The 18,013-nt window shown below is 46.9% G+C and overlaps 1 protein-coding gene across 1 annotated transcript in view; it reads right to left on the bottom strand.

Moving 5' to 3' along the window:
* The window catches only part of LOC109398557 (dynein axonemal heavy chain 10), a 341,003-nt gene that overhangs the window by 1,262 nt on the left and 321,728 nt on the right, over window positions 1-18,013 (bottom strand). The window contains 3 exon segments of the mRNA XM_062847206.1: window positions 5,481-5,582; window positions 8,578-8,682; window positions 15,818-16,170. Of these exon segments, the coding sequence (XP_062703190.1) occupies window positions 5,481-5,582; window positions 8,578-8,682; window positions 15,818-16,170 (560 nt within the window).

The raw sequence follows: 18,013 nt of genomic DNA, 5'->3' as shown, positions 1-18,013 counted from the left end.
CACCAAAAATGTGTAACCCTTGCACATTTACAAAATCAGCTCCAGTGTTCGCAAAATCGTTAAATTCACAAAAATTTGTGTACGCCAATCTAGCTAGGTTTACTAGTGACCATGGAAAACAAAAAAAATCAACATTTCGCATCTAGACGAGTGTACGAGCTGTTTTTTGAGAATGTGTAACTGTCACACATTTTTGTGTGGTCTGGAAATTATGCACTTATGAGTGGGTCTTACACATTTTAGTGCTGAGCAGTTTTAGCGTGTGAATGCCAGTTCCTTATTTACACTGAGGCAAAAATACTTAGGAATTTCATAACTCGAAACTTATGAACGGGCGATTTTTCTATTTCAACACTCGCTTATTGACTTTATAGTTGTTAAACACGCGTTCCATAGCTACAACTTATGATTGATATAAGTGGCATGGTTGTGAAAAAATCATAATTAAAATCTATGAAAATTGTAACAGTGATTGTATGATTTCCAATAAGCTGCGTTTTAGACGAACAACCATTACTCACAGAGCTGTTTTCGGAATTATCGGACATGAAATCAAATTATTTGAATTTCCCAAGTGTCGATAAACTCTCTTCGAAAATCAACGACAAATCTTGAAATACGTAAGTAACACGATCAGCCTCTTAATCGATTTCCACGTTTTAATAAAAGTGAAAAGAAGCAAGTTTATTTGTTGAGTTTAAAGTGAAAAGAAGGAAGTGCATTTTTTTTTCTCCACAAATTGCATGCAAACTGGCAATGCAAACTTGCAGCCATGAATGAATGTGCATTCGCTTCTTGTATTTTTATTTCAAGTGATCCATGAGGAGAAATCGATCGTTTTACTTACACGGTAATTCAAGAAACATGACATGGCATGATTGAACAAAATTAATTCTCCAAAAATCCATAAAATAGAAATACGAATATTATTCCACTTTCGGCATGATATTCATAATTGTTAATATTGATTCCCATAAGTTTTCGAAGTTGAATCCAATAAGAGCAAACGTACAATATTTATAATGATCCAACGATATTCATAAGAGAAACTTAAGATATCGTTAAGCGGCTTGATATTGATCTTCCCCTTCTAAATCATAAGCGAAATGTATGTCTTTCAACAATAATCGTAGTGTCGCCAAATCATAAGGGGTTCTAATGTTCTTCCTAAGTATTTTTGCCTCAGTGTACGTACCTACTATGTAACAAAATAAAGCTATAGTTCAGACAGATTGTAACACGTCTCTGACCTCACCTGAAAATATGCGTTCAGAAACTGAAATTTTAAATCGCATATTGCGAAATTGGTGGCAAAACGGAGTTCGATTGTTATGAGAAACTAATACAGAACCCACAAATTTCTTGTAGGATTAAAAAAAAAAACTCGTTTATCTTCAAACATAGCAGATAAAGACGCATATCACATATCGCATATCGCACCAATCAATACCTAGATCGATACCACCTAGCCTTTGTCGTCCGTCGCTGACGGCAAAGTGCAATTGCAGCGTGCAAATGGAAACAAATTGAACATGACGATTGGTTGATGGGTGGGCGAAAAAAAGGTTTTCATTTCACAAGTCCTCGCAATTGATACGTATGCTGCATAGCTGCAGCCTTCAAATACCGCTGCTGGCAGCTATCAGAGCACATCTTGGTATTTATTGCCTTCCTCCTCCGTGCAATCTTGCAACTGATCAACACCAAGTGCTATACCTTCTAGCCTCACACCACCGCCGTCATGCAAGCGTTCCCATCTTCCTTGATTGACTCAATGATAGAGACTGATAGTGAGAAAAATGTCTTCTCCACCGCAGGCTACGCAGTTCCTAGACTTGCGCCCGCGTGCACAATATCCCAAGAGATTTAATCCAATTTGTTTGCTAGGAGGTGTGGGTTCGGGAGGTTGAAGAGTGCGTCTAAAAGTTGTATGTACGGCGATTTATTCGATGTTTCTTTTACTGAGCAGGATTCACTCAGAATCATGAGCAGAATTCATACGGAATTAATCCTGAGCAGGATTCACTCAGAATCCTGAGCAGGATTTTTTCGGAATCCTGAGCAGGATTTACTCAGAATCCTGAGCAGGATTTTTTTGAGCAGGATTCTTTCGGAATCCTGAGCAGGATTCACTCGGAATCCTGAGCAGGATTCTTTCGGAATCCTGAGCAGGATTCTTTCGGAATCCTGAGCAGGATTCTTTCGGAATCCTGAGCAGGATTCGTTCGGAATCCTGAGCAGGATTCTTTCGGAATCCTGAGCAGGATTCTTCGGAATCCTGAGCAGGATTCTTCGGAATCCTGAGCAGGATTCTTTTGGAATCCTGAGCAGGATTCTTTCGGAATCCTGAGCAGGATTCTTGCGGAATCCTGAGCAGGATTCTTTCGGAATCCTGAGCAGGATTCTTTCGGAATCCTGAGCAGGATTCTTTCGGAATCCTGAGCAGGATTCTTTCGGAATCCTGAGCAGGATTCTTTCGGAATCCTGAGCAGGATTCTTTCGGAATCCTGAGCAGGATTCTTTCGGAATCCTGAGCAGGATTCTTTCGGAATCCTGAGCAGGATTCTTTCGGAATCCTGAGCAGGATTCTTTCGGAATCCTGAGCAGGATTCTTTCGGAATCCTGAGCAGGATTCTTTCGGAATCCTGAGCAGGATTCTTTCGGAATCCTGAGCAGGATTCTTTCGGAATCCTGAGCAGGATTCTTTCGGAATCCTGAGCAGGATTCTTTCGGAATCCTGAGCAGGATTCTTTCGGAATCCTGAGCAGGATTCTTTCGGAATCCTGAGCAGGATTCTTTCGGAATCTTGAGCAGGATTCTTTCGGAATCCTGAGCAGGATTCTTTCGGAATCCTGAGCAGGATTCTTTCGGAATCCTGAGCAGGATTCTTTCGGAATCCTGAGCAGGATTCTTTCGGAATCCTGAGCAGGATTCTTTCGGAATCCTGAGCAGGATTCTTTCGGAATCCTGAGCAGGATTCTTTCGGAATCCTGAGCAGGATTCTTTCGGAATCCTGAGCAGGATTCTTTCGGAATCCTGAGCAGGATTCTTTCGGAATCCTGAGCAGGATTCACTCGGAATCCTGAGCAGGATTCTTTCGGAATCTTGAGCAGGATTCTTTCGGAATCTTGAGCAGGATTCTTTCGGAATCCTGAGCAGGATCCTCTCGGAATCCTGAGCAGGATTCTTTCGGAATCCTGAGCAGGTTTTTTTCGGAATCCTGAGCAGGATTCTTTCGGAATCCTGAGCAGGATTCTTTCGGAATCCTGAGCAGGATTCTTTTGAAATCCTGAGCTGGATTATTTCGGAATCCTGAGCAGAATTCTTTCGGAATCCTGAGCAGGGTTTTCTCAGAATGTTGAGCAGGATTCGCTCAGAATGTTGAGCAGGATTCGCTCAGAATTCTGAGCAGGATTCGCTCAGAATCCTGAGCAGGATTCGCTCAGAATCCTGTGCAGGATTCGCTCAGAATCCTGAGCAGGATTCGCTCAGAATTCTGAGCAGGATTCACTCAGAATTCTGAGCAGGATTCGCTCAGAATCCTGAGCAGGATTCGCTCAGAATCCTGAGCAGGATTCGCTCAGAATCCTGTGCAGGATTCACTCAGAATTCTGAGTAGGATTCGCTCAGAATCCTGAGCAGGATTCGCTCAGAATCCTGAGAAGGATTCGCTCAGAATCCTGAGCAGGATTCGCTCAGAATCCTGATAAGGATTCACTCGGTATCCTGAGCAGGATTCACTCGGAATCCTGAACAGGATTCACTCGGAATCCTGAGCAGGATTCACTCGGAATCCTGAGCAGGATTCACTCGGAATCCTGAGCAGGATTCACTCGGAATCCTGAGCAGGATTCACTCGGAATCCTGAGCAGGATTCTTTCGGAATCCTGAGCAGGATTCTTTTGGAATCCTGAGCAGGATTCTTTCGAAATCCTGAGCAGGATTCTTTCGGAATCCTGAGCAGGATTCTTTCGGAATCCTGAGCAGGATTCTTTCGGAATCCTGAGCAGGATTCACTCGGAATCCTGAGCAGGATTCACTCGGAATCCTGAGCAGGATTCACTCGGAATCCTGAGCAGGATTCACTCGGAATCCTGAGCAGGATTCACTCGGAATCCTGAGCAGGATTCACTCGGAATCCTGAGCAGGATTCACTCGGAATCCTGAGCAGGATTCACTCGGAATCCTGAGCAGGATTCACTCGGAATCCTGAGCAGGATTCACTCGGAATCCTGAGCAGGATTCACTCGGAATCCTGAGCAGGATTCACTCGGAATCCTGAGCAGGATTCACTCGGAATCCTGAGCAGGATTCACTCGGAATCCTGAGCAGGATTCACTCGGAATCCTGAGCAGGATTCACTCGGAATCCTGAGCAGGATTCACTCGGAATCCTGAGCAGGATTCACTCGGAATCCTGAGCAGGATTCACTCGGAATCCTGAGCAGGATTCACTCGGAATCCTGAGCAGGATTCACTCGGAATCCTGAGCAGGATTCACTCGGAATCCTGAGCAGGATTCACTCGGAATCCTGAGCAGGATTCACTCGGAATCCTGAGCAGGATTCACTCGGAATCCTGAGCAGGATTCACTCGGAATCCTGAGCAGGATTCACTCGGAATCCTGAGCAGGATTCACTCGAAATCCTGAGCAGGATTCACTCGGAATCCTGAGCAGGATTCACTCGGAATCCTGAGCAGGATTCACTCAGAATCTTGAGCAGGATTCACTCAGAATCTTGAGCAGGGTTCACTCGGAATCCTGATCAGGACTCACTCGGAATCGAGCTAGATTTATTTGGAATCCTGCTCAAAACCCAATCAAAAATCACCTGTACGCACAATTTTCTGAAACACTCAACCACCAGGCGAAAAAAGACGTTTGTATCGGTGGTACCAGTAAAGAAGTGCATGGCGACGATTGAGTTCTTTCGATTTTTTTTTGCAACCATCCTCATCGCGGGCTGGTACCTACAGAGCGCGTGCACCTCTAACGAAGAAGACGATGTTACCCCTTTGGGCGATCGATGAGAAGTAATGATGACGGTCTTCAGTATGCCATGGTAGCTCACGAAGACCCACTTCCCGGACCCGACCGAATTGGAAAAAAAGGCGATAAGTTGTCACACTAATCAAATTGCGATCCCGCTTCTTGTGCGGGGGAGTTTTCTTCCCAATAAGAAGAAGAAGAACCCGGAATGGCCACCGGGTGCCACCAACGGAATTGGAGACAGTCGGAAGCAGTCTGCTGATGAGCGCAGCTTCCCCGTAAGTAAGTAAGTATTTGCACACCCAGGGTGGGTGAGAAATTGAGAAAAATGTGAGCACTTCTATCTGCTACGGTAGGGGCGGTGGTTTGCCATCCATCCGTCCGGACACACTTCTGCAGCTGCTGCTGCTGCAGGTGCAGGTTGTTCGAGTGAATGTAATAAAACGTTCGAATGCGCGCGGGAGCGAAGAAATTAATCCAAATTGATTTACCGCTTCGGGCCGTTCTTCGATCTCGTCCTGTCTAAGGTACTGGGTCACCGCGGTGTACAGGGTGGAACGGTCCAAGGGCCAGTTGTTCTTGCGGCAGGCGACCTGGGAATTGGGAGATAATTAGAATTGATTGCGGTTTGGGAAATGGGAAAAGATGATTATGAGAGTAGAACAGTTTCAGAATGGCGAGCATTTATAATTACTTTTACGCACACACTCATCCTCCTCTACTTGGCGTAACGTCCTCACTAGGACAAAGCCTGCTTCTCAGCTTAGTGTTCTATGAGCACTTCCACAGTTATTAACTGAGAGCTTCCTCTGCCAAATGACCATTTTTGCATGCGTATATCGTGTGGCAGGCACGAAGATACTCTATGCCTAAGGAAGTCAAGGAAATTTCCTTAACGAAAAGATCCTGGACCGACCGGGAATCGAACCCGTCACCCTCAGCATGGTCATGCTGAATACCCGTGCGTTTACCGTCTCGGCTATATGGGCCCTATAACACACTCATACACATTTTAAAGTAAGAAATTGTCTGCTGTTTCGAGAGAAATGGCGAGAGATTTGATATTTTTCCGTGCTCTGTTAGTTGTTTATCAAAGTATTGCTGTCACCTTTTGATATTGTCATTCGATTGGAAGTTTAGTATACGTGGAACTGTCGATCTTTCAAGTTCATCGGGAGCACCCGCATACTCGCCGATCTACTGAAGGACCGTGAGTTCGACTTGGTAACGCTGCATTATTAGACGCAGAGAGAAGGAATCAGAGCAGAAGCAGGGCAGAGCGAAAGCAGATCAGAAGCAGAGCAGAAGCAGAGCAGAAGCAGAGCAGAAGCAGAGCAGAAGCAGAGCAGAAGCAGAGCAGAAGCAGAGCAGCAGCAGAGCAGAAGCAGAGCAGAAGCAGAGCTGAAGCAGAGCAGAAGCAGAGCAGAAGCAGAGCAGAAGCAGAGCAGAAGCAGAGCAGAAGCAGAGCAGAAGCAGAGCAGAAGCAGAGCAGAAGCAGAGCAGAAGCAGAGCAGAAGCAGAGCAGAAGCAGAGCAGAAGCAGAGCAGAAGCAGAGCAGAAGCAGAGCAGAAGCAGAGCAGAAGCAGAGCAGAAGCAGAGCAGAAGCAGAGCAGAAGCAGAGCAGAAGCAGAGCAGAAGCAGAGCAGAAGCAGAGCAGAAGCAGAGCAGAAGCAGAGCAGAAGCAGAGCAGAAGCAGAGCAGAAGCAGAGCAGAAGCAGAGCAGAAGCAGAGCAGAAGCAGAGCAGAAGCAGAGCAGAAGCAGAGCAGAAGCAGAGCAGAAGCAGAGCAGAAGCAGAGCAGAAGCAGAGCAGAAGCAGAGCAGAAGCAGAGCAGAAGCAGAGCAGAAGCAGAGCAGAAGCAGAGCAGAAGCAGAGCAGAAGCAGAGCAGAAGCAGAGCAGAAGCAGAGCAGAAGCAGAGCAGAAGCAGAGCAGAAGCAGAGCAGAAGCAGAGCAGAAGCAGAGCAGAAGCAGAGCAGAAGCAGAGCAGAAGCAGAGCAGAAGCAGAGCAGAAGCAGAGCAGAAGCAGAGCAGAAGCAGAGCAGAAGCAGAGCAGAAGCAGAGCAGAAGCAGAGCAGAAGCAGAGCAGAAGCAGAGCAGAAGCAGAACAGAAGCAGAGCAGAAGCAGAGCAGAAGCAGAGCAGAAGCAGAGCAGAAGCAGAGCAGAAGCAGAGCAGAAGCAGAGCAGAAGCAGAGCAGAAGCAGAAGCAGAGCAGAAGCAGAGCAGAAGCAGAGTAGAAGCAGAGCAGAAGCAGGGCAGAAGCAGAGCAGAAGCAGAGCAGAAGCAGAGCAGAAGCAGAGCAGAGCAGAAGCAGGGCAGAAGTAGAGAGCAGCAGAGCAGAGCCTGCTTCTGCAGAAGCAGAGCAGAAGCAGAAGTAGAACAGAAGCAGAGCAGAAGATTGAAGAAGCAGAGCAAAGCAATTTTTGAGAACCGTAATGAAACCTTTAACCTCTTCTCGTTTCTTTGACTAAAGAAAATATTATTTGGGATTTTTCCTCATAATCCATCCTGGTTGATTCTCCATCCTGATATAAAACGATTGAATAGCCGGGGGTCTGATCAAACTAATGAATTCAAACTATATTGGTGACAAACAAGCCTAATTAGCGTCATCGCCGTATTTATCCGTACTCAGTTAGTTCTCTGCTTTGATGAATCTGCATTTATAAACGTGGCATGTCCTCCAGCATTATCAAGGCACGGAAATAATTGCCAAGCACTTCTGGAACAATGCCATTTTCCAGCAGTCCGAGCAAATCAAAACAGCACAAACAATTCCCGCAATTGCCCGGCCACGTCTCCCAATCAGCGCAATGATTCAATTTACCCGTGTCTCCATTACATCGCAAATGAAGAAGAATAGTCAGCAATTTGCACCCATTAGTCGATACAAAAATCAACAGTGATAGCTATAGCGCCCAACCTGGTGAACATAAGACCCACACTTACCCTGGCCTGGTGGGCAGGACAGTGGACAGGACTGGACGGACGACAGTTGTTTGTCCTTCGCGCCGTGCCTCCCGGATCGGACGACGACGACAACGACGGCGCTGGCTGGACAATGTGATGGTTCTCGCGCACCATGTTTCGCTGTCCACCGTTCGCCCCGGGAGACTTTGTTTCTCTGTTCTACCATCCCGTATACCTGTGCTACACCGGTAAACACAGGCGGACACTGTGTAAACAATTATCCATCGCGGCGACAACGGCCAAGAACCATGTGGGCGGTCACCGCCGGTGGATGGTCATTGGCATGTGTTGCAGAGCTAAGGTAAATTTGCCAAGCCACAGGGTAAGCTAGAGCATGGACGGGCGCACACACATACTTACACACCTGGTGGATAAAGAGCACAAACAAAGTGGTAAACACGTATATCCCAAGTTCCGTTGGCCGTTTCTCGCGTCGCTGGCCGTCGAAGGGTCACACAATATAGGCCGCGCCAGGACCGGCATCATGACTCTTGGATGAAGAGACACCCGACAAGGGACGGTCCTGCATACACACCCACCAGCACAAACATACACACAGACACTCAATTTGCCATTCTGAAGGTACTGTATATAATTTATATGCTGTTTGTTTAATTTACCTGAACTAATGCGGTTAAATAACTTTCCGGTATGTGGAGTCCCGACAACCACATCACCAGTGGCTCGCCAGATACTGACCAATATTTATACTGCGTGTTCCTCCTCTGGAGAGTGTTCCATCCGGGGCGTAGTCCAACAACAATAATAGATGGAGCCATAGTCGTTGGGTTTTGTCGCCAGCATCATCATCATCAGCATCATCATCGTGAGGGAGATTCGTCGGAATGGGCAGTAGTTTGTTTTCATTTAGGTTCGGCAAGTTGAGCGTTTTGAATCCAAAGTCAAAACCGGGACCGGTCACCAGACGAACGCACAGGATAGGGCGGCACAAGGTCAGGACCAACGTCCGATTCATTTCCATTTTCCAGTTATGTAAAGAGAGAGTTATCAGAAGATACAAATGAGGTTAGCAACAGTGTTGTTCCGAATCGGTTTCAGCATTCATTTGCTAATGGATCTCCTGCAATATCAATATGAAGGTAAATCTTACTTCCAAAAATGGGTAACTTGTGAATAGACAATGTTATTTGATTATGTAGGAAATAGTATTCTGGAAACATGGTCAAACAAATAATTTTGCTTGGGCAACTTCGAGGATGACCACCTGATCTAATAATCGATATTTCTAGGAAGGTTTTCGAGTAAATCGTCGAATAACCTTCTTTCAGGCATCCCAACTAGGACGAAGCCTGCTTCTCATCTACAGTGACTGACAAGATTGACTTGACAAGACAATCTTTATGAATTTCTGAGATCATGCTTGATCAGGTATGGCTCTTGAATGATTCTTGTGAGATTTTTTGAAGGAATTTCGGAACAATTCCCGAAAGAATCCTTGTAGAAATGCTTGCAGGAAGTTTTGGAAGAATTTTTAAAGGAATCCTCGAAGAATCTTCTAAATGAATTCTAAGATGTATTCGGGAAGAATCATTGGGTTGATTTTGGAGATATCTTTGATGACATTCTTGACGGATTACTACAGTATTGTGAAGTAGTAGTAGAACTTACTAAAAGTACTATGAGGAATCACGTAAAGGATTCCTGAAGAAATTTTGAAAGCAAAGGAATGTTTGAAAGAATGCCTAGATTATTCCTCTCAAATTCGTTGATGTTGATTTGCGAAACAATTCCTATAGATTTCCGTGGAGAAATTTTTGACGGAAGCCTTGGTGGAATCTCTTAAAGACCCCCTGAGGGAATTTGTGCAGGAATCCTTTGGGGGTGAATGTGTTCATTCTTGCAGGGTTATCTGAACCAGTTCCGGGATTGTACCGATTGTCCCTAATGTGGTCTCAGACTACTTCCATACCAATTGTGAATCTTCTTCTTCTTTATGGCTCGACGACCCCACTGGGACTTGGCCTGCCTCTTTAGTTATTAATTAAGGGATTTATTTGCCTACCATTGCATGAATTTGTATATTGTGAGGCAAGTACAATGACACACTATGCCCAGGGAGTCGAGACAGTTTTCCTGACCGGAACAGGAATCGAACCCGCCGTCTCCGGATTAGCAATCCATAACCTTAACCACTAGGCTAACCGGAGACCCCAATTATGAATCAGTTTTCCTAAAAAGTCGCGAATTGTTGTACCGTATGCATGAGTGTGATTCATTTTTGCATTTCGTCAGTTCCGGCGAGACAATCAAAACACATTCCGGAACACTATTGGTAGTCTTAAATGTGACCTATTTTTTGCTGACCGTTCTTCGCGTTATCGAAGAAGCCGTTATTTAATGTGATACGTGCATGCGTTTGGTTTCGTTCTACATTTGACCACTTTCGGCGGGCCACCTGAAACCGATTTCGGCACACTAATAGTATTAAAAGTAATTTTATGTGTCGCATTTATGGGTTTGGTTCTCCTTTACATTTGACCACTTCCGGCGGAACACCTGTAATCGGATTGTCGGATTTTTTTTTGCTAAATCAAGACACCTAAAACACCAGGATTTGATGTGTCGCATGCACGGGTTTGGTTCACTTTCATATTTGGTTACTTTCGGCGGGGCACCCGGAATCGATTCCGGAACAGTACCAGTAGTTTCTGATGTTGCCTGGGCCAATTTTTTTGCTAACCGTTCATCAGGTTATCCAAAAAGCCGCGATTTGATGTGTTGCATGCACGGGTTTGGATCAGTTTCGTATTTGGCCATTTCCGGTGGGACACCCGGGACTGGTTCTGGATTACTACTGGTTCAGATATGTTCTGAGAATATTTTCCTGCTTACTGTTCACAAGGATATCGAAAAAGACGCGGTTTGGTATGTCGCATGCTTGAATTTAGTTCATTTTTATATTTGGCCACTTCCGGCGGAACACCTGGAACCGGTTCCGGATCACTACTGGTTCCGATATTTATTTTGAGAATATTTTCCTGCTTACTGTTTATCAGGATATCGAAAAAGCCACTATTTGATATGTCGCATGCATAGCTTTGGTTAACTTTTATACTTGGCCACATCCGATGGGACACTGGAACCGGTTCCGAAACACAACCGGTTCAGATATAGTCTGAGACTATTGTCTTGCTTACCGTTCATCTGGTTTTCAAAAAAGCCGCGGTTCGATATGTCGCATGCAAGCGTTTAGTTCGCTTTTATGTTTGGCCACTTCCAGCGGGACACCCGGAACCGGTTCCGGGACACTACCGGTTCAGATATGGTCTGAGACCATTGTCCTGCTTACCATTCATCAAGTTATCGAAAATGCCGTAGTTTGATGTATCGCATGCATGGGTTTGTAGCGTTTTCATATCTGGCCCCTTCCTGGAGTACCGGTCCGGAACACCTAAATGACCATAACTCCGGTACGGCTGGACCGATCCGAACCATTTTCAATAGGAAACAATGGGACCAGATTCCGCGTCGAATGAACCATCGGTCATCAAAATCGGTTGAGGTTTACTGCCAAAAAGTGATGTGAGTTCTTTTGTACACATACACACATACACACACATACACACACATACACACACACACACACACACACACACACATACACACACACACAGACATTACATCATACTTCGACGAAGGGGTATTTAGGGAGGCGCTCCGCCGTGAGCGAAACTTAATCGGTTTAGACGGCGACGAGCTGGTAGCGGTGCTCTCACGTGCGTGTGATGCGACCATGCCTAGGCGAGTCCACCCTAGAAATGGGAGGCCACCGGCTTACTGGTGGACCGACGCGATTGCGGACCTGCGCCGCGCCTGCCTACGGGCTAGGCGGCGGATGCAGCGAGCACGATCAGAGGAAGAGCGAAACGAACGGCGAGTGGTGTTCGCCGCTGCAAAAGCCGCGCTCAAGACCGAGATAAGAGCAAGCAAAAAGGCCTGCTTTGAGGGTCTCTGTCAGAGTGCCAATACGAACCCGTGGGGTGATGCCTACAGGATCGTTATGGCCAAGACGAGAGGTGTGATGGCTCCTACAGAGCAATCTCCAGAGATGTTGGAGGGGATCATTGGAGGACTTTTTCCGCGTCATGATCCTAGTCCTTGGCCTCCTTTCGTAGGACAGCCGGGCACTGGGGCTGGCGATGAGGAAAGGGTCACCGATGTGGAACTTGCGGGGATAGCTAAGTCCCTTAGCGTAGGTAAGGCCCCCGGTCCGGACGGAGTTCCGAACCTGGCCTTAAAAGTAGCTATTGCAGAAGCTCCCCAGATGTTCAGGTCTGCTATGCAGAAATGCCTGGACGAGGGAGTTTTCCCAGAAGCTTGGAAGAGGCAGAGCCTGGTACTATTGCCAAAGGCGGGGAAACCACCCGGAGACCCGTCGGCATATAGACCAATATGCTTGATTGACACGGCGGGGAAGGTGCTCGAAAAGATCATCCTCAATAGAATGTTGAGGTTCACTGAGGGCGTAAATGGTCTCTCGAGCAACCAGTATGGCTTCCGGAAGGGGAGGTCCACCGTAGACGCTATCTTGTCGGTTACAAAAATCGCCGAGAAAGCACTCGAGCCTAAGAGGAGGGGAATTCGCTTCTGCGGGGTAGTGACTCTGGATGTAAGGAATGCATTTAATAGCGCCAGTTGGGCTGCTATTGCCGATGCGCTCCTGCGTCTGGGGATACCGGAGTACTTGTACAAGATTCTCGGAAGCTATTTTCAGAATCGCGTACTAGTTTACGACACGGAGGTAGGTCGGAAGTGCTTTCACATAACCTCAGGAGCCCCGCAAGGTTCCATCCTGGGTCCGGTGTTATGGAATGTCATGTACGACGAGGTGTTGAGGTTAGAGTACCCAGTGGGAGTGGTGATTGTCGGATTTGCCGACGATATTACGCTCGAAGTCTACGGTGAAACGATCGAGGAGGTGAAGTTGACTACCGACCACTCGATCAAGGTTGTGGAGGCGTGGATGCGGTCCAGGAAACTGGAGCTGGCTCACCATAAGACAGAGGTGACGGTTGTTAACAACATGCAGTCGGCGCAGCAGACGGAGATAAGTGTAGGAGAGTGCACTATCCTGTCGAAGCGCTCCACAGCTATTGCGGCACTGTCCCCGATGATGTTCAATAGCTCAGCGGTGTACGCCAGTAAGCGCAAGCTTCTGGCTAGTGTTGTTACGTCCATACTTAGGTATGGCGGCCCGGCGTGGGGTACCGCGCTAAGTACTGAATGCTACCGACGGAAGCTGGAAAGTACTTACAGGCTTATGTGTCTGAGGGTTGCAAGCGCGTACCGTACCGTGTCACACGACGCTCTCTGCGTCATTACTGGTATGGTGCCTATCAGCATTCTTATCAGTGAGGACATGGAGTGCTTCGAAATGCGCGGCACAAGAGGCATACGCAAGACTGTCAGGATAGCCTCTATGGTCAAATGGCAGCGCGCGTGGGACAGTTCCACCAAAGGAAGGTGGACCCATAGGTTGATACCGAGGGTAGATAGTTGGATTAATAGGCGCCATGGGGAAGTTACATTCCATCTGACACAGGTCCTTACAGGTCATGGTTGCTTCCGAAGTATCTACACCGTTTCGGGCATGCGGATTCTCCCGAATGCCCAGTGTGCAATGGTTTAGAGGAAACGGCGGAACACGTTTTGTTCGTGTGCCCGCGTTTTCGCACAATGCGTGACCGCATGCTTGCCACATGCGGGGAGGACACAACTCCGGACAACTTGGTCCAGAGAATGTGTAGGGATGAGATTAGCTGGAATGCCGTTTCAACGGCTATCACCCATATCGTCTGGGAGCTACAGAGGAGGTGGCGCGTGGACTCGGAGAATGGCTAGTCCAGATGCAGTACAAGAGGTGGTCCAGGGGTTCGAAGTCGGCTTCGTAGGTCATACCGGTGCCCTGCGGTCGAGATCGACCCTTACAGCGATTAAGTGGCCGCGGAGAGGAAGTCCCGGTAGCGGTGCTGTCGTGGCGTCGGTCTACTGGGTTGGATCCGAGCCCGCGGTTGGAAAGGGGTCCCCGGCAAGGGTCGGGGTAGGTGAGACCCTGCTGTCTGCAACCTACGGGTGCATCTGATAGGGCCTGAAGGGTAGTGATACCCTTCCTTACGGGCAGGTCAGATCGGGTTGCACGTGGGCATCAGTTCTTGATGTCCGCTCAGCAGTAGGGCGCGGGCGGGGTTGACCCTGCCCGCCTTCCGAGGACAAAGGGAGTGGCGAGGGCCACTCGGGAAACTGGCTAAGCACCAGCATGCTATCGTGATGGACTCTCCAGAGCGAGTCATCGATGTTCGTTGCTGCTAGGCTACGGCAGCTAACCTTGAGGGTGCGATATGCACTAGCCCCTCTCTGAAGCAATACCTTCTTGGTGGTTCCGGAGAGACGTAGGGTTTGGCGACCATAGGAATGTGTTTTAGTGGGTCGAGGAGAGAGTAGTCCTGGCTTCTACTGGCGTTGTAGAAGACGGCCTTAACCCCACACTACCCTAACCTTCCTGTTAGGGTGTCTGATGAGCAGATTTATCCCCCTATGGTTTAGAAGGAAAAAAAAACAGAGCTATGGAAAATCATGGACGAGAACAGCTTTCCCGGGAAGCTTATCAGACTGATAAGAGCAACGATGGACGGTCTGCAGAATAGCGTAAGGATTTCGGGTGAACTATCCAGTTCATTCGAATCTCGACGTGGACTACGACAAGGTGATGGACTTTCCTGCTAATATACAACATCGCCCTGGAAAGTGTTATGCGACGAGCCGGGCTCAACAGCCGGGGTACGATCTTCACGAAATCCGGCCAATTTGTCTGTTTTGCGGATGACATGGATATTATTGCTAGAACATTTGGAACGGTGGCAGAACTGTACACCCGCCTGAAACGCGAAGCAGCAAAGGTCGGACTGGTGGTGAATGCGGCTAAGACAAAGTACATGCTGGTAGGTGGGACTGAGCGAGACAGGACAAGCCTTGGCAGCAATGTCACGATAGACGGGGATACTTTCGAGGTGGTTGAAGAATTTGTCTATCTCGGCTCCTTGCTAACGGCTGACAATAACGTGAGCCGTGAAATACGAAGGCGTATCATCAGTGGAAGTCGTGCCTACTATGGGCTCCAGAAGAAACTGCGGTCAAAAAAGATTCACCCCCGCACCAAATGTACCATGAACAAGACGTTAATAAGACCGGTGCTCCTCTACAGACACGAGACATGGACCATGCTCGAGGAGGACCTGCAAGCACTCGGAGTTTTCGAGCGACGGGTGCTAAGGACGATCTTCGGCGGCGTGCAGGAGAACGGTGTGTGGCGGAGAAGGATGAATCACGAGCTCGCTGCACTTTACGGCGAACCCAGCATCCAGAAAGTGGCCAAAGCCGGAAGGATACGATGGGCAGGGCATGTTGCAAGAATGCCGGACAACAACCCTGCAAAGTTGGTGTTTGCTAACCATCCGGTTGGTACAAGAAGGCGTGGAGCGCAGAGAGCACGATGGGCGGACCAGGGGGAGCGTGATCTGGCGAGCGTTGGGCGTGACCGACGTTGGAGAGCTGCAGCTGCAACTCGAGTATTATGGCGGCAAATTGTTGATTCAGTATTATCATGAATTTGATGTTAACTAAATAAATGAAATGAAAATGAAAATGCTAAATAGAAGTCCGAAAGTTTCGAGTCATCCGTCAGCCAACATAATAATTGATTTCAAATCGTCAGCCTTGTATGGAAAGTCGGAAAAAATCCGCTCTACTGTAATTTTTTTCCCTCACGTTTTCGAACTCAGGGCATGATTCTACACGAAAAATGATCACCAGTTTACCAAGATCAAACTAGTGTTATCTTACCTGCAAATGTTCGATCCAATCACCCAGCTGCTTGCAGGTGGCCGGTGCCAAATTACGCCAATCGTCCGGCAGCTGCCCGTTGAACAACGAATTGGCTATGCCGTCCAACACCGAGTCCATGCCAATCTCACCGGCCAGCGCCTTGCGAAGCTGCTGCAGTGTCCACTCCATTCGGTTCAGCAGCCGGTTGAAACGTTCCAGTTCCTGCAGCAGAACCACACACACCGGCGTTATGTTGATCTGGTACTGTTTCTTGACGCGCCAGATTTCGAACGGTTTCGGAAGTTTCTTCAGTATGTCCACTGCGACCTTGTCGATGAACTCGTCCCGACTGACGCCGCCACTTTCGGCACCTGTGTTTGAATGAGTGGAGGAATAGTAGAGGAATTTGAGACGGTGATTGTGATGGATGTAAATTAATTATGGTGCCAAGGATAACAAATCTGTGAAATTATCAGGATGGTTATTGTTGAATAAAAAGGTTAAAAAACTACAAAAAAGGTGTATTAAAAAACAAAAATTAAAGAGAAAAACTTTCCGGTGTGTTTAAACTAAAACAAACAATAATAACCCAGAAATTGATCTTATGAAATAAAGTCCAATTTATATATTTCGTATTTTTTCATGTACAAATCATTAAACTCTCGTGCGAATAGCAAGCATTTCTGTAACTACTTAACATTTGGTTAAAAGCACAACCATAAAACCTCACTACTTACCAGTAGCTATAACCTGATGTATTTGATCCTTTGTACAAATTTTAACTATTAATTTAAAAGTTGAGCAGCATAGTGAAAGAAAATAGTATTTGTTACTCATTATCATAAGTACTGAAAAAAACTTGCATTTATAAGGCACAGATGGTGGGATTCGAACCAACGACTCTGTCTTCGCTAGACCAGCGCTTTAACCAGCTAAGCCAGAAAACAGGTAACGATTCTGCGGAATAGAAAGCCAGACTAACTCCGAGCATACACCATAAACGCTCCCCACTTTCCACAAACCCACCTCTCTTTCGGCTTAGATTACAAGTGAGGGTGAATTGTTTTTACCTATGAAGCCGAGACTTATTCTCGCACTCCTCATACATAGACACTAAGCAGTCTGTACTGCTAGTTTATAATTTAGTATGCGTCATGTTCCATGATTCAGCCTGAGATTCAAATCCTGCTCACTTAAAACTTTTTCACTGATACCCGTGTGATTTACCAAATTCCATATTTAATTGAGGTGTAATTTGAACAATAGACAAAACTATCCAGATGATACATATAGTTACAGAAGTAGCATCATTTCAATTCCAGCAAAGCTCTAGGTATGCGAAACCTCTCCAGCGCATCGGCAACCTTGAAGCGGTTGCTCATAAAATTCAAATCAGCAGTAAAATACACGGTGCGGTGGTGGGAACGAGAAAATGGAAGTTTACCCACACTGAATTTGCACTGCGGAACCGCTCGCAAAGTTGGTATGATTGGACCGACCGATTGGATCCACTTTGTCGGAATCCATCCGGTCCGGTCCGGTCGTCCGAGAGGAACGATCCCAGGATGAATTGAAATAGTTTCGTAATTATTATTGCACACGGCTCGCTCTCTCTCTATCGCTCTCTGATACCTACGAAGCGGCGGGCGATATGCATTCGAGACCGGTCCGTGCTGTGAAATTGTTGTAATAAAATTAATTATCCTTGTAATAATTGAACGTGGTGGTGGGGCTGGCTGATGATGCTACGGGCGAAGATTCGCCCTTTCAGTGCGCCGCTGGTTCACAGGATAGAAACGGGTCAGTGGGTAAAGGTTGTCTGTTTATCTATAATTCATCGTTGAACGGTATGATCCGGGCGGGGGTATTTCGATAAATCGAATGTGATTGAGTGGAATATTTTTTTTCATGAAATTGTTCCAGATGGAACTGTAACGATGTAAATTGGGAATATTTTATAGTCTAAGGTTTTATTGACGGTTGTTCGGGCCCGTATGAGGTTGATCATCAATATTTACTTCTTTTTCCGATTTGCCTAGATAGCTGTGTAATGTCAGTAACAATTGGTTCAACTAACTAAGAATCCACTAGGCGAGTCAGGTGACCCCTAATTCATGGTGTCATGAAGCTTTATACTCAGCGTGCCTAGTAATGTATGGTTAGGGAGGTCTAATAAAAGTCTGACCCATGTTGGAGATCTGTTCCACTGACATT

Source organism: Aedes albopictus, chromosome 1, assembly GCF_035046485.1.
Source record: "Aedes albopictus strain Foshan chromosome 1, AalbF5, whole genome shotgun sequence".
Taxonomy (NCBI): domain Eukaryota; kingdom Metazoa; phylum Arthropoda; class Insecta; order Diptera; family Culicidae; genus Aedes; species Aedes albopictus.
Note: the sequence above shows the minus strand (reverse complement) of the source record. Positions and strands in the feature narration are given on the sequence as shown.